Genomic DNA, 14,311 nt, shown 5'->3' with positions numbered 1-14,311 from the left:
AGCCAAGATCTTTCCTCAACTCAAGAACAAATGACTAGCAATTTTCTAATTCTTTAAGAACCATGTCTTACGGTTTTCAGATATAATGCAGTACACAAATAAGATACAAAAGGTATGCAACTCTTGTGGTTACTATCCACAACATATGCTGAAAAACATTTCCAAAAGAAAGATGATGCATACCGTGAAAAAGAAATTGAATAACCTTTTGCAAGAAGGAACTTAGTTAAATCACTGAGGGTCGAGTCTGGCAAGTAAAGAATCTGCTGCAGAATCCAAGTCTTGAGGAAAGAAAACCCTGCAAAAGGATAGCTTGTTATCAAGTTAGATATCCTAATGAAAGTATGAAACATTTCTGACTTGATCATGCTCAGGTTGGGCCGGCAGAACTCATCATGGCTGCAGTATATATAAATATACTCAGGTGTTCCATCAGACAGACAAGTTGAAGGAACTCAAGAAGATCCAGAAAAAATACCTGCAAGTGTTCAGGTATAGTGTCCTGCTCAGCTGACCTACATCACTGAGTCCTTTACAACCGGCTATCACCTCAAGAACTTGCCTGAAAATAAAGTCATGTTGAATGAAGAAGCAGATGCATAATTAGGAGATACAACAAAGGGCAAATGGCACTTCTCAAAGACTATTACCAACTTCGATTCATGTACTAATGTTATCTTTTATGAAAAATGAGAGTCTAGAAGTGTCTTAGTATCAAGATTTGGCAAACAAAATAAGTGTTATGCTTCCTACTGAGAGATTGTCATCTCAACTATCACAATTAAAAATCTGCAACAGATGTTGAAATTCATGGATTATCTTCTCACAGTAACAAGTTGCATGTACTTTCAAGATATAATTTAGTAAGAGCAGGCCACACCCCTACATGGTATCTTGTCATATATGGTAATTAGATATTGTACTGTAAAACTTGAAGAGCCAGGATTTCTTGAAAGAGTAGAAAATACTTTAAAACAGTTCATGGGAAGTTTTATAGTTCAATGCCAAACTACAAGATTTCTCTTTATACAAGTTGGTTCAATATTCTATTTTTAAAACAGAAGCAGAAAAGAGAAATATAAAGGACGTTCATTATATAGTGGTAGATTCCGACTTACCGAACCAAACAAGGTTCATTGCGGTCTTTAACAATGCACTCTTGATCATACTTCTCTTTCTTTTTAGAAGGCCATGTGGACTTCACAAACTTCACCCCAGCATGACTATTCTTGACTCCACAATATGGAGAATCTGTTTCAATCATCATTCTGTCAACAGGAATGCCCCTCACAACATCAAGATTCTCAGCTGTCTTCAATGAGCAACCATTCACACCTGTTAGTAACAAAAGGCTAAGATCCATGAGCCCCACTTAAAGGAATATGAAAAGTTCCATATGTCATAGCAGCTATTTGTGAACTATGAAAGATTATTGATACTAAGGCACAGGACAGGTCAGACAACAGTACCCCTTTGCTATCCCAGAAAAAGTAAATGGTTAAATCAAATTGCCTCCAAGCATTAAAACAAACTTTCTGTCATAATTCGATCTATAGAACCATGTCTCTTTAAAAGAATTAGGTCCGCTTTATCTGTGGAAATTTACCAAAACATATATGAGTTACTCTTATGAAGCCCCAGACTCTTTCTTACAACATGCAAATAAAATTTTCAGTCTATGCACTACAATGACCTTAATCATGTTATTTGGAACAATTTATTCCCCCAAATCTTTCTCCATAGGAGAGTGATGGAGTACACTATATATTTCAAGAGATTGACCAATCAAAAGCCATTACTTGATGTATTCATCTAGGCATATTAGATCATTCTGGTTCCATATTCGACATACACTATATCTAAGAAATTTCTAAGAGCATTATAAGCATGAAACTTAGAAACTCTTTTGAAAGACAAATAACTACTAAAAGAAATTTTAGAAAATTTCACCTATATACATGTTGCTGATGGAAAGAAGTTTATTACAATCATCTGCACTACCAGTAAATGAATGGGCCACCCCAGCAGTGAATCTGTGAAATAAAACAGGAAGGCAAGTTCATGCACGAAAGATTGCAGAAGGCTATCACATAAAGTGAGAGACAGTTATGGAACGTCTGTTGATGCCCACTTCTATACCAAATAGCAAAAAAATAAGAGAAAAAAGTTGAATTCATTATCTTTCTCTTTAAGAAATTTGAATATCCATGTAATTTTTCTGATCTAAGATGTGACTGAAATTACACTTTCCTATTTTCCCTGGCAGGAAATTTTGATGGTAGAATCTCACCTGTCCCTATTTCTTTCTACAATTTCACAGAAATCTTGAGCAGCTGCGCGCATATGCAGAAACATGGGCAGCTTAGTGGCATGAGCCAATTCAAACTGCTTCTCGAAGTACCTAAAATTAACAGTAAAACATATAATGAAAACCACATAATGCACCATTTTAGGGAAAGAATAAGGAACGTCCGAGCAAAAATAATAAAAGAAAAAAAAATCCATCTTGTCAATTTCTCTCAGAAAATTGACCTACTTCTTTTGAATGTCCGGAGGGCAAAACTGAACCCTGTCATAGTCCAGTCCACACTCACCAATTGCAACCACCTTACAAACAAAAAGAGGAGAACATAAGCGGCACATAATCAGTAGCAACACAACATTGAATATCCGAACCCTCCACAATTCTTACAAGTGCGTCACAAGTAATGATAAAAAGCAATAGGCTAATATACCTTCCCTTTCTGTATTCCCTCTTTGGCCAACGACAAAAGCGCCTGAAAATGCTTATCCGGATCCCCGCTCTCATCAAATTCCTGACCCAGATACACAATAAGCCACATTCAGTTACAACTATCATCAAACATACACATTTTTCCACAACAAAAAGCACAAATAATTAAAAGAAAAACAGACCTTGCATCTAGTTGGGTGAACACCCACAGTACAAAAAAGCCTTGCTGAGAAAACAACCAATAGCAAAACTCTGTAAATTGGGCTATTACTTCACACATTGATAGCAACGTAGTGATGATAAAACAAGAGAGAGAAAGAGGAAAAAAACCATCAGTCTCTGCAATAGTGAGAGCTTCCTTTGATTCCTCAAGCGATCCACCAGTCACCTACACAATCCACAAAACCGTAATTCTAATTTCAGAGCTGACTAGACTAGATAGAATCATAGAATCAGAAAGAAAGAGAAGATAAGAGAAGAGGAGGAGGATTACGATGATGCGGTCGACGCCGGCGGCCCAAGCGCGGGCGAGAACGGTGGCGATATCGGAGACGTGGCACAGCTTCCCGTTGTAGAGGCCTTTGAACATTCCATCTGGGTGTCTGTGCTCGTTAGTTTTCAAGAATGACGGAGATCGAATTCGAAATGGGAACCAAGAGTAGAGTGGCTGACTGACCTGTGAAGTTAACTGCTATATCTGTTGAGTGGGGAGAGAATGAGATATTTGATCAGTTCGGTTGGAGTGAACAAGGAAGGATACAAGAGAAGAAGAAAGAGTGTGTGATTGACTTGCCTATCATGCGGACCGTCGCCATAGCAGCCGTGTTCGCTGTGCTTCTAAACTGGTACCAGTCGACTTTGGTCTCTTTTGGCTTTATATACGTCTTTTTATCTTATTTTCCGAGAAAAATGGAGGGTTTTTATTTAAGATAAAAAAAGATGAACTCTCCGATTGATTTACATTTTAGTGCCTTGTCTTTTTCAAGGTTTATAGCCACTTTATCGAACTTTATTCATCGAGTAATGTAGCTTGCCAAACAATTGATTAGGGGTTTCACTTCACGTTCTAAATCCAAACTATTGAGCAATTTATTATTGAGATTATAGACGATATGTTGATTTATTTATAATTAAACTCGAGAAAGAATTAGTACAATCGGATATGTATTTGACATTAGAAATGTCATTCTTGAAAAGTTTGAAATAGAGAGACTATCCTTGTGAAGCTAAAACAAAAACACATAGGTATGATGACACTTGTGAACAACTTCGATTTATTTATCAAAATGGTGCCAGGCTACTAACCTTACGCAAAAACAGTTTCTTCAAACAATGTGTACATCCCGATCATCAAGAGAAAACAAAGTACGTAATTACGTATACAACAAAACCCAATCCAACAAAAAGAGTCGAGTATGTACTTACAAGGCCACCATACATATGAAGAAAAATAAAATCGATCAAAACTTTATATGCATCTGATGTTGTAACTGACCGGAATATTAAGATATCTGAATCCTTACTTAGTCAATATGGGGATTAATATGATTGCGAGGATGATGAGCAAGATTAGGATACCATAACAGGTCCATTTGCGTGTGTTTTTCTGCAAGAATCTGGCCTTCTGCAACTGCTGGTTGCCGTGTTGCACGAACGAACTAGCTCGATCGACGTGACTCTCTATGTCATCGATCTGCTCACCCTGAGCTTGAACCAGTACTGCCATGTCCAGAAACACCTGGTGTAACTCGTTCAGATTCCTCTCCATGGCCTTCACACCATTGTGCCTCTCTTGGATCTCGTATATAGTGTCTAGGACTTGGCCTCGTCCTTGCTGTTGGATTGCCTTCTGCAGAAACGTCTCACTTTCGCCTGCATAGTGTATCATGTGTACGGGATTAAGTAGGGTAATGTTACTCGTATTTTTTGTATTATATATCTGCACAATTTTGAGTGAAACTTTCTCCTTAATTGTAAGCATACTTGCCAATAAGTCTATAACTTGTCTTTAATTTACATGGTAAAAAAAAGTGCGTATTATTAGCTCATTATTATTTCATATGTCACATCCAATGTATAATTTGAGGTACAAGATCATAAACTAAAAATGCAAATTCTTCTAAACAACAAATAGCCAGTTGCATCGATCTCCCTTAGCTAAAAGGTAACTTACATATTACCAGTTGATTATCATATGATTGATTAAGATATATTTGATTTCTAATGTTTCATTCATGAGCGTCGTCGACCACAAATAGTGTGCCTGTTCATCAGTGTATTTGACCACAATTCAATAGTTCAATGTTTTCGCGACTCAACTCTTTTGTAAAGATGCAACACAAATTAAATTTTTTCAACCTAAAATTATTAACCTGAAAAGGAAAAGAAATCTTACCGGTAGATATAAGAAGGTCTATGGTTTTGTCGTCCGGTTTCTCTCCGGTCACCGTAAAGTACCTTCTCTCAACGGTCTCCTTGTACTCGGAGGAAATCTTCTGCCTCAAGTCATTGAAGCTCTCCATAGAATCCTTAAGCTTCTTCCTCAACCCACTCACCACAGACGTCCTCGTCCGGTCCGAGGACGACCCCGGACCGCACCCCGGCAAGCTCCTGGAGGAGGCGTTGGACTGGTCCAACGCATCCAACCGGACCTTAAGCAGCTTAGCCGCCTTTAGGGCAAGTTTCACGTCAGCATCCATCCGGGTCCGGAGGTCCTTGATCTCCTTGGCCTTATGGAGGGTCTTGCTCTGCTCGTGTGCACTCTTAAGGCTGGTGTTGAGCTTCTGCAAGTCATTGAGCTCGGTCTGGATCAAGTCGACGTCTTCGAAGAACTTCTTGAGGTCGCTTGAGGCGTCGATGGAGGCCATCTCGATGACATGGTGGTCCGGCGAGGCCTGGGAGAAGGAGTTGGATAACAAGTCGTTCATGATTAGTCAAACTGTGCGATTGAGATTCAGAGATTGATGGTATAAGTTTGGGGGTTAATTGGAGAAGTTATACAGAGGAGAATGGTTTATTGGGTTGAAGCAGTCGTTCTTGACTCGGGGGTCAAGTCTCGCACGCGAAGTGGCAAGTTTGAAGAGTCCCCTTTAAGCAGTCTAGGAAACAGGTTTTTTCGACCGAAACCTATGAATGATATGTTCTTCTAGAAAAGGTTGGCACATGAATTATTAATATCAAATGGGTTTTTAATTTTTTATGGTCGAAGATTAGGGATTACTTTAAGGAGAGGTTCGAGGATCTCGTTCGGTAATCGGTATTATAAGCCATCGGCCTAAACCTGAAACAGAATTCAGAAGAGGCCAGGAGATCAGGTCCCCTGAATTGAAGAAGTAGAAGAAGGTACGTAAAAGGGGAAGGCATGCTCCGGGTATTAATATTGGATCAGATGGAAGCCTTTATTTTTTATTTTTAGATCAAACAGTTGAATGTTTATGTACGAAACTAAGAGCTTGTAAAAATGTGGATGACCATGGCTGAATGGAGAAGTGGATATTGGTTGAATTGTGAAATGTCCAATTGCAATTGAGTATCTGCCTTCTCACAACAAAAAAAAGAAACTTTTGAATAGTTGACTGTAGCCATTTTGGTTCGCAATGGCTGTGTATCAGCATGATTGTGATTTGCAATGTAATTACTACGACTTTTAGTTGGAAAGAACTATTGTTAAGGGATCCATTATTAAAACGAATTTATTTTCAGTTCCCAATCAGTTCTATCATGTTTCATGAGTTAGTTTCATTACTTTCATAGCGTATTTCAATGTCAATGTCGTGGTTGCAAAGAAAATGCTCCTTCCTCCACTGATGCTCTGATTTATGATATCTCTCTTATGCTTCTTTAGGCATATCTCAGTGATTTTATGTACATGATGGGAGTTTATTCAAGGCACTAAGGTCTAAGTGAACCGACGTACAAAATTAAATCCCAGCCCTTTATCTGATCTAATTTTGCATTTGACACTAACATCCGTTAATAGAAAAACTCAACTATGACTCATCGACCCGGCCTGACAAAGTTCTCTGTGGCCGACCTTGGCGGTTAGCTTCTTCCCCTCGTTGTTGACATCTACATGTTCATCGTTCATCAGAAAGTTGGCAGATGAGAGGGAATTCTGACCTTGGAGTGACCACAGCTCCTGCCTTTCACAGTGAATGTTTGACTTGTGTTAATGAAGTATATTGCGCTAGGGTAATACACTCCACTACTCGTGCACTGACTACGCCGTGCTCCTTGTTCTCGTTCCTTATTTTTCAACTAGTTAAGGTGTTTGTGTGGGTGGTTGTCGATGAATGTCGCATGAATCTGGGTTTGGTGTTCGTCATATTCTTCATGTTCGTCATTGCGATATTCTAGGCTAGATTTGATTGACTCTCAAACTTCTAGGTTTAGGTTGTTCATGTTTGATTGCGGTGTTGCTTGCTGCGGCGTAATGCCTAGGATAAATGTACTAACTGACAGCGATTCCGCTCCTGAAGAGGGGATTTGGTCCACGTCGACATTGTCCGATTCTTGGACGAGTGAGTTGGAGGCTAATTACTTGGATCTATTGCGGCGTAGCAGAGGTAGTCCCTTGCGTAGTAGTAGTCGCGCCACAGTCTTTGCGAAGGTGTTAGCCAATTGGGATTGTAGTGACTCGTTGAATTCAATGGAGTCAGGCCATGAGGAAACTGGGGAGAGCGAAGTGCATCTGATGCCAGGCCGAGACCCAGGCATGCGCGAGCGTATTACGATTGCGTCTGGAACGTCGACGTCGAGTTAGGCGTTAAGTCCAGTGCATGTACGACGCTGGCTCGATGGCGGGGTGAAGAAGTCGGAAGTGGAGGAGCCACAAGGAGCAGACCCTACCGCAGTGGTGGGATATGTAGAGGAGCTCAAGCTGCCAAATACGGTCGTAGCGTGGGCTATTAATGCAGATGAGTATGGCTCGATGCTGCTTGAGGAGTACGCGCTGGTCATCCCTTCCGTGTTGTAGCTGGGAGTGGAGTTACCATTAGATCCGTGGCTGCAATACTTGATGGCAGAGTTTGGCTTAGGCTTTGGCCAAGTAAGCTACATCATGTGGAGGGTGATTCTCGGCCTCTGCTCACTCTTCCATCTGTCGGGGTGTTGGTTTCCTACTGCGGTGAATGTACTCCACTTCTTTAGGATAGACTACAACCAGCCCAATGGGAATGGAGGGACTGCGTGATTTGTCAGGGGGGACGAGCGTAGCGAGTTCCAAGTGTTGAAGAACTCATCCACGAAGACGAGCTAGCGAAAAAAATAGCTTTATTGTAGAGAGTGGGTGGGAGTACGGACGTATCCACAGGAAGGAGTATCTCCCAGAAATGTGCATCCCCTCACATTTTCAAGCTATTAAATGTATGCGTCTTGTTTATTGATTGTGTGTTGCGTAATGGTTGTGTACTAATGTACGTTTTTTTTTTGTGTAGCAAGGAGAACATTGGTGTTATCAGAACATGAAGTCGAGTGTGTCAATCACGTGACGTACTTGTGGAGGTGCCAAAGGCAGGACCTGATCCACGATTTGAAGGTGTTAACCAACCCATACTTGTTGTTTGAGCAAGGATTGTTGCGCCACCACTATAAATGATGCCACTACGCTCCACGATTTTTTTGGGCGTATTTATCCATGATTTTGTTTGTGCAGCTACGACGCTCTCGGTTAACAAGAACTTCGAGAATTCAGAACGTGTTTGCTACGCGAGGTTACTATAGCAAGAAGACCCCACGTGACTGCGGACACCGAAGGCATCGCTCTAAACATGCTGCAATGAGTGATTGCCAAGCAGTCGGTGGAGGCAAGCAAGAAAGTGAACACTGCCGCGAAGCGGGTTGAAAACGCGCCACATGCCATAGACTTGGCAGTGCCGACGCAAGCGTCATTGCCAAATGAGCAAGGCATGCCCCGCCGCAGTGATGCGGAGCGGGTGGGGTGGATAGACTCTGATCTACGGCTGGCCATGTCGTTGGAGTCGTTGGAGGGGAAGAAGAAGAAGAAGAAGAAGAAGAAGAAGGTGCAGAAGGTGGTCGCTCCACAGCACAAGACGAAGGCCGGTGCCTCAGGTTCGCAGGCTGCACCGGTATCTGAGCATGTGATCGATATGATGGTCACAGCCCAAAAGGTAAAAAACCACTCAGAAGGGGCCCCTGACTTTCACCGACTCTCGGGTGTATGAAGACCTCTCAGCCCTTGACTGCAGTCCTCTCAGCCAACTCGGCGCTGCAGACCTGGAGAAGTTGGTGCCAATAGGCCAACGTGCCAGGATCTGGGGACCGCGGCGGCCTGAGGGATCAGGTTTGGATGTGTGTAGTCCCTTAGGTCTGGCCGCGACCAATGCGGCGAAGCTGGTGTTAAACCTGTCTGACGTGGATCAAGAAGTCATGGAGGAGCAGTGCTTGCGCGCTGAAGTGACGGAGCGCGACACCGGGCACACTACAAAGGTTCTGCTGCTAGAGAACGACTATGTGAATGCCCGAGCAAAGCTAGAGAATGCAGCGAACCTGCAAGAAGATCTGCGTCAAGAGGTTGCCGGCGAGAGGTAAGTGAATCTCTGGCGCAGCAGATGACTGCGAAGAGGGATGTGGCGAAGTCAGCCTTAGCTAAAGTGGAGGATATGCTTGAGAAGGTGACAAAGGAAGCGGCAGCTGAGAAAACACACGTAGTTGAAGAGGCCTTGGCCAGCTCAGTTAAAGCGTTTAAGACGTTACCAGAGATGATGGAATACCTGGAAGGGTATTATGTCGCGGCCGTGGGCGACATGGTGGCGCAGCAGATTATGAGGTGCGGCTGAAAGAGAAAGGATTGGAGGCGCCACACATGCCACATCAGGTAGTGCCACCTTTCTCGCAGCTACATTTGGCTGCGGACGACGACGCGCATGAGGAAAATGGTAAGGATTCTCTGACTCTTCTTCTACTGGTTTATCTTCTGATAATGACATGTCTGATTCTAATCCAGAGACTCATTCTCCTACTCCTCCCTCGAAAAGCGCCAGGATGCACAGTCGTCGCAAGGCGAACCAGGGCAAATGACGGACTCGGATACTGCATGAGCAGACGACGCGGCCTGAGTAATACGGTGTAGTCCAAGCTATGGGAGAGGAGCGAGAAGGGAGTATATCCGAAGATATGGTGCTTGGGGAAGAATGTGGCGGGCGAACTGGAAGAACACCCTTTGTACTCGATGCGCTCTCTTTAAGCGTTTTCCTTGTATTTATCTAGCTTTTATCTATAATGGGCCTTGTGTCATTCTGTTGATTAATTTAATGAACTAAATCCATTGGGCCGTCAAAGTTACCCGTTTCCCATGTGTTTATTGCCATAGCAAACATTGTGTGATTGTGCTTTAGACTTTTGGTTACACATTCAATACTATCTTTGTTGCGCGCACAATGAAATAGTCTGCCGAAGGAATTTAATTGTCGTAATGCGCCAGTGTGTACTGGCGTAGTAAGAATCAATGGTTTGAAAAATTCATCATTTCATTGATAGCTTGGTCGTAGCCGAACATTTACAAAGATAGCTTTAGCAGTGTGCCATAAGAACTTAAAACTGTCCAAGTCCCTAAGTGTTGCGCTACGCGCGGACCTTTACTTGTAGTAGTACTTAAGCTGTTCCATATTCCAAAGGTGGGTTAGTCTTTCTCTTTACTTATCTTCCATAGTACGTGTTGGGCGCAATGATCTCTACAACCTTATATGGTCATTCCCATCTCGGGTGTAGTCTGGTAACCTTTGTTTGAACTATCTTAGGACCCAGTCCCCGAGCTGAAGTGTTCTGCTCTTCACCCGAGAGTTGTAGAAGTGTGCCACACGCTATTGGTTCAGGATGTTGCGGTGGTGCACTACAATGCGTTTCTCTTCCAAGAGGTCTTTGTCTAGTTGCATGTTCTCGAATTGGTCTCGGGTTCAAACAGTGTAACCCGTTGTGTTGGTTTGATCACTTTGATGGGGAGTACTGCATCTGTGCCATACATTAGACAGAAGGGTGTCTCGCCCGTGGCCTCTGTTGGCGTGGTTCGGATTGCCCATAATGTTTCGTCAAGCTTCTCGGGCCAAAGTCCTTTTGCATCATCCAACTTCTTCCTTATGAGACATTTGATTAGTTTGTTGGCGGCCTCCACTTGCCCATTAGTTTTGGGGTGTGCGACAGAGACAAATTTTAGCGTAGTCCCCCTTGCTTTGCTCCACGTGATTTGGAGGTCATTATTGAACTGTTTGCCATTGTCCATGATGATGGACTCCGGCGTACCATGGCGGTAAAAGATATTGCGTTGTAGGAAATGCTGGACCTTCTCAGTTGTTATTGCGGCCAAGGGTGCAGTTTCAATCCACTTAGTGAGATAATCGATGCACACGATGACCCACTTGAACTGGGATTTTCCGACGGGAAGTTGGAAATCCATGCCCCTGAGGCAGCTGATCCATGCGCTGACTATGTATGATAGTGGTTCTGAGGGTTGTCGCAGTATAGGATCTTGCTAACTCATGTGCGTCGACTGCAAGTGTGGGCCAGTAATAGCCTATCCACAATGTCTTTCAGGCTAGTGCGCGACTGCCATAGTGATTACCGCAGTTGCCACTGTGAATTTCTTGCAAGATCTGTTTGCCTTCTTCAGTTGTGACACAACTTAAGCTGGCGTTTAGAAGTCATTAGCGATAGAGTATGTTGTTTTGCAAGTGGTATCTCACAGCGCGCCTCTTTAGCTGTCTTGCGGCATCCTTGTCCTCGGGTAGCTTGTCATCATGTTTAAATGCTACGATCTCATCTATCCACGAGCCTAGTTGTTCTTCTATCTGGCATATTTCCTATAAGGTCTTGGAGATGGAAGGATGGTGGAGCACTTTGACCCTGATATCTTTATGGCACTGATGTAGTTGCGTCGTGGCAAGCTTTGCTAAGGAGTCCGCCCTTGCGTTACTGGCCTTGGAATCTGAGTGAAGTGATAGAATTTGAATCGTTTCAATAGCGCCGTGACGTATGCCAAGTAAACTGCTAATTGCTCGTCTTTGGCGGTGAAAGACCCGGTGTCTTGATTGACTACCAACTAAGAGTCACTGAATACGTTGATACTCATTGCGCCAGTGCTGAAGGCCAATTGTAGTCCTGCAATCAGTGCCTCGTACTCCGCTACATTACAGGCGCCTCGTCCAGAATGGCCTGCACTTTTTCCGGGTTTGTTTCTATGTCGCGTTGGCTAACGATGTAGCCCAGGAACTTGCTTCTCTTTACGTCGAAAAAACACTTTTCTAGATTCAGCCGCATCTTGTACTTTTTAAGTACGTTGAAAATGGTTCTAAGGTTGGCCACATGGTCTTCAGCTTTGACGCTTTTGGCCAACATATTGTCTACATAGACTTCAATCTCACTGATGATGTGCTTATAGAACATTTGTGTAACACATCGTACGTATGTAACCACTGTATTCTTTAACCCAAATGGCATGACATTGTAGCAATAAAGGCCTCTGTCCGTAATGAAGGTCGTAGCTTCTTGATCCGCAGGGTTCATGTGTATCTGGTTGTACCCAGAGTAGGCGTCCATCATGCTTAGCAACTCATGACATGTTGTTGCGTCAATTAGTTGGTCAATTCTGGGTAGAGGGAAGCTATATTTAGGACATGCCTTGTTCACATTCTTGTAATCCACACACATCCGCCATTTGTCGTTGGCTTTACGGAACATGACACAGTTTGAAATCCACTTTGGGTACTGAACCTCCCTAATGAACTTCATGCCCTTCAACTTGTCGACCTCTTGTCGTATCACGATACTTTTTTCGTCATCAACGATGCGGCTCTTTTATTTGACTGGATATGTGGAAGGTTTGATGTGTAGCTCGTGCATGATGATGTCAGGCGAGATGCCAGGAATATCTTCATATGACCATGAAAATACTTCCATGCTCTCTCTGAAGAAGTTGGTTAGATCCCTTTCTACTGCAGGGCTAAGGGTAGCACTGATCTTGATCTTTTGCTCTGGGTGTTGTGGGAAGGGTGTGATGCTCTTTAAGGAAGATTCGGGATTCGCCGGTGTCTTGGCTTCGTAAGGCGTAGTCTTTTTCTTGCCCTTACTCTTTGCCACTTCCCCATCTCTTGCATCAACGACTTTGTCTATTAAGTTTGTTGCAGCATGTACTGCCAAGATTTCGTACATGTTGCGCGTGTGCCTGACTGCGCGTGTTTGACACTCTTTCGCCGCAAATTGTGATCCTCGGACCTGCCATGTTCTGTTTGGGGTTGGGAACTTTATGAGCATCATATATCTCACGATGAAAGTTCACATTCGGTTGAGAGTAGGCCGAGTGATGATCCCGTTGTATGAACTGTAGGCATCGACTACGATGAACTCAGCTTCGACGCAGACTGTGCATGGCACAATTCCAATGCGTACTGTCATGTAGTCCGAGCCCAGAGCTTGGGTTATGTCTCTCGAAAAGCTGATCACTGGTTCGTGGTCTTGTAGTAACTTCTTACCACTACGCTCCATCTTTTCGTAGCATCCTTTAAATAGAACATTAACTGTGGATCCCGTATCGATCATCATTTTGCCTACGTCCCACTGTCAACCCAAGACTGCATCTATGAGGAATGCGTCTTAATTGGGTAGGGAGATGTCGATTTCCTCCTCTTCAGTGAAGGTGATCTGCTTCCATAATTCCTTTGGCCTTTTGGCGTTTCCCCCCGCGATGGCGCACACTTGTCGCGGGTGATGGCTGCGGGTTGGACATGCTTGTCATTGGGGCTTCACCCTCAATTACATTGATGCAGCATAAGTTCTCAACCGATGCCACCACGTTTTGTTGTGCTCTTGGATGCACCGTCCTAGCTCTTGTATCACCATTGGCTCTCATTGTGCGGAGGGTTCTACAATCATTTGTGTTATGGCTCCCATTATCATGGAACTTGCACCACTTACTAGTATCTGTCTCGGCTTAAGGGTGTTGTGGCATCCCTGGCTTTCTTAATGTCTCCTTTTGTTTGTGGAAGAAGTCGTCAAGGCTTTCTCTCTAGATTTCTCTCGGCGGTGTCTGGTCACCGCGGTGACCCTTCGCGTTAACTTGACCAAAGTTTTTGTTGTCGCGGCGCTCGCCGCCCGGCCTCCTGTGTTTACCTCGGCCCTCTTGTCGATCATAATTACGCCTGTCGTGGCGATTCGATTGTTGCCACTCTCACTTGCTTCCTTTTTTGTGGTCCTCATTTCTAGGGAATAGCTCACGATGTATAGGGACCGTGCCTGGAGGTACGGACGACTGCGTCGCACTACTTTTATCTGACGGCACAGGCATTCGCTTTTCCGCGTATGTGACATACTCTTCTTGAGCATACCGTACCTCCTCTGTCATGATTTCATCATAGGTGGCGTCATGCATCCGTGGGTCTACATTGATGTGGAACATGAAATTCTCAGACCGCAATCCCTCCTTGAATGCAGCTAGAGCAAATGTTTTGTTAAGGTTGCGGCATTTGGATGCGGCTGTCTGCCATCTCATGACAAAGGCACCCATAGTCTCTCTGCTTTCCTACTTCACTTGGAACAAACCGTATGTGGTGTGCGTTGCGCCAACCATGA

General features: G+C 43.6%; 3 protein-coding genes across 4 annotated transcripts; all 3 read right to left on the bottom strand.

Moving 5' to 3' along the window:
* Window positions 1-10: 10 nt before the first annotated feature.
* LOC126797598 (uncharacterized) lies at window positions 11-3,842 on the bottom strand. 2 transcript variants are annotated; one of them, XM_050524253.1, is made up of 13 exons: window positions 3,528-3,842; window positions 3,411-3,431; window positions 3,228-3,328; window positions 3,065-3,122; window positions 2,917-2,960; window positions 2,736-2,816; window positions 2,537-2,607; window positions 2,291-2,401; window positions 1,951-2,033; window positions 1,533-1,592; window positions 1,119-1,335; window positions 479-562; window positions 11-298 (listed from the first exon to the last, which is right to left on the bottom strand). In XM_050524253.1, exons 1-13 carry the CDS (start codon window positions 3,547-3,549, stop codon window positions 232-234), a joined length of 1,020 nt encoding a protein of 339 aa, XP_050380210.1. In that variant the 5' UTR covers window positions 3,550-3,842; the 3' UTR covers window positions 11-231. The 2 variants fall into 2 exon arrangements, with proteins under 2 accessions (XP_050380210.1, XP_050380211.1); XM_050524254.1 differs by lacking the exon at window positions 1,533-1,592.
* A 140-nt stretch (window positions 3,843-3,982) lies between these two features.
* On the bottom strand, window positions 3,983-5,799 carry LOC126797600 (syntaxin-121-like). Its single transcript, XM_050524255.1, has 2 exons — window positions 5,130-5,799; window positions 3,983-4,606 (listed from the first exon to the last, which is right to left on the bottom strand). The coding sequence occupies exons 1-2, from the start codon at window positions 5,659-5,661 to the stop codon at window positions 4,254-4,256; spliced, it is 885 nt and encodes a 294-aa protein (XP_050380212.1). The 5' UTR covers window positions 5,662-5,799; the 3' UTR covers window positions 3,983-4,253.
* Window positions 5,800-10,616: 4,817 nt separating this feature from the next.
* On the bottom strand, window positions 10,617-11,144 carry LOC126796908 (uncharacterized). Its single transcript, XM_050523620.1, has one exon. It carries the CDS (start codon window positions 11,142-11,144, stop codon window positions 10,617-10,619), a length of 528 nt encoding a protein of 175 aa, XP_050379577.1.
* Window positions 11,145-14,311: the final 3,167 nt, after the last annotated feature.

Source organism: Argentina anserina, chromosome 6 (genome assembly GCF_933775445.1).
Source record: "Argentina anserina chromosome 6, drPotAnse1.1, whole genome shotgun sequence".
Classification (NCBI taxonomy): Eukaryota; Viridiplantae; Streptophyta; class Magnoliopsida; order Rosales; family Rosaceae; genus Argentina; species Argentina anserina.
This window is presented reverse-complemented; position numbering and strand designations above follow the sequence as displayed.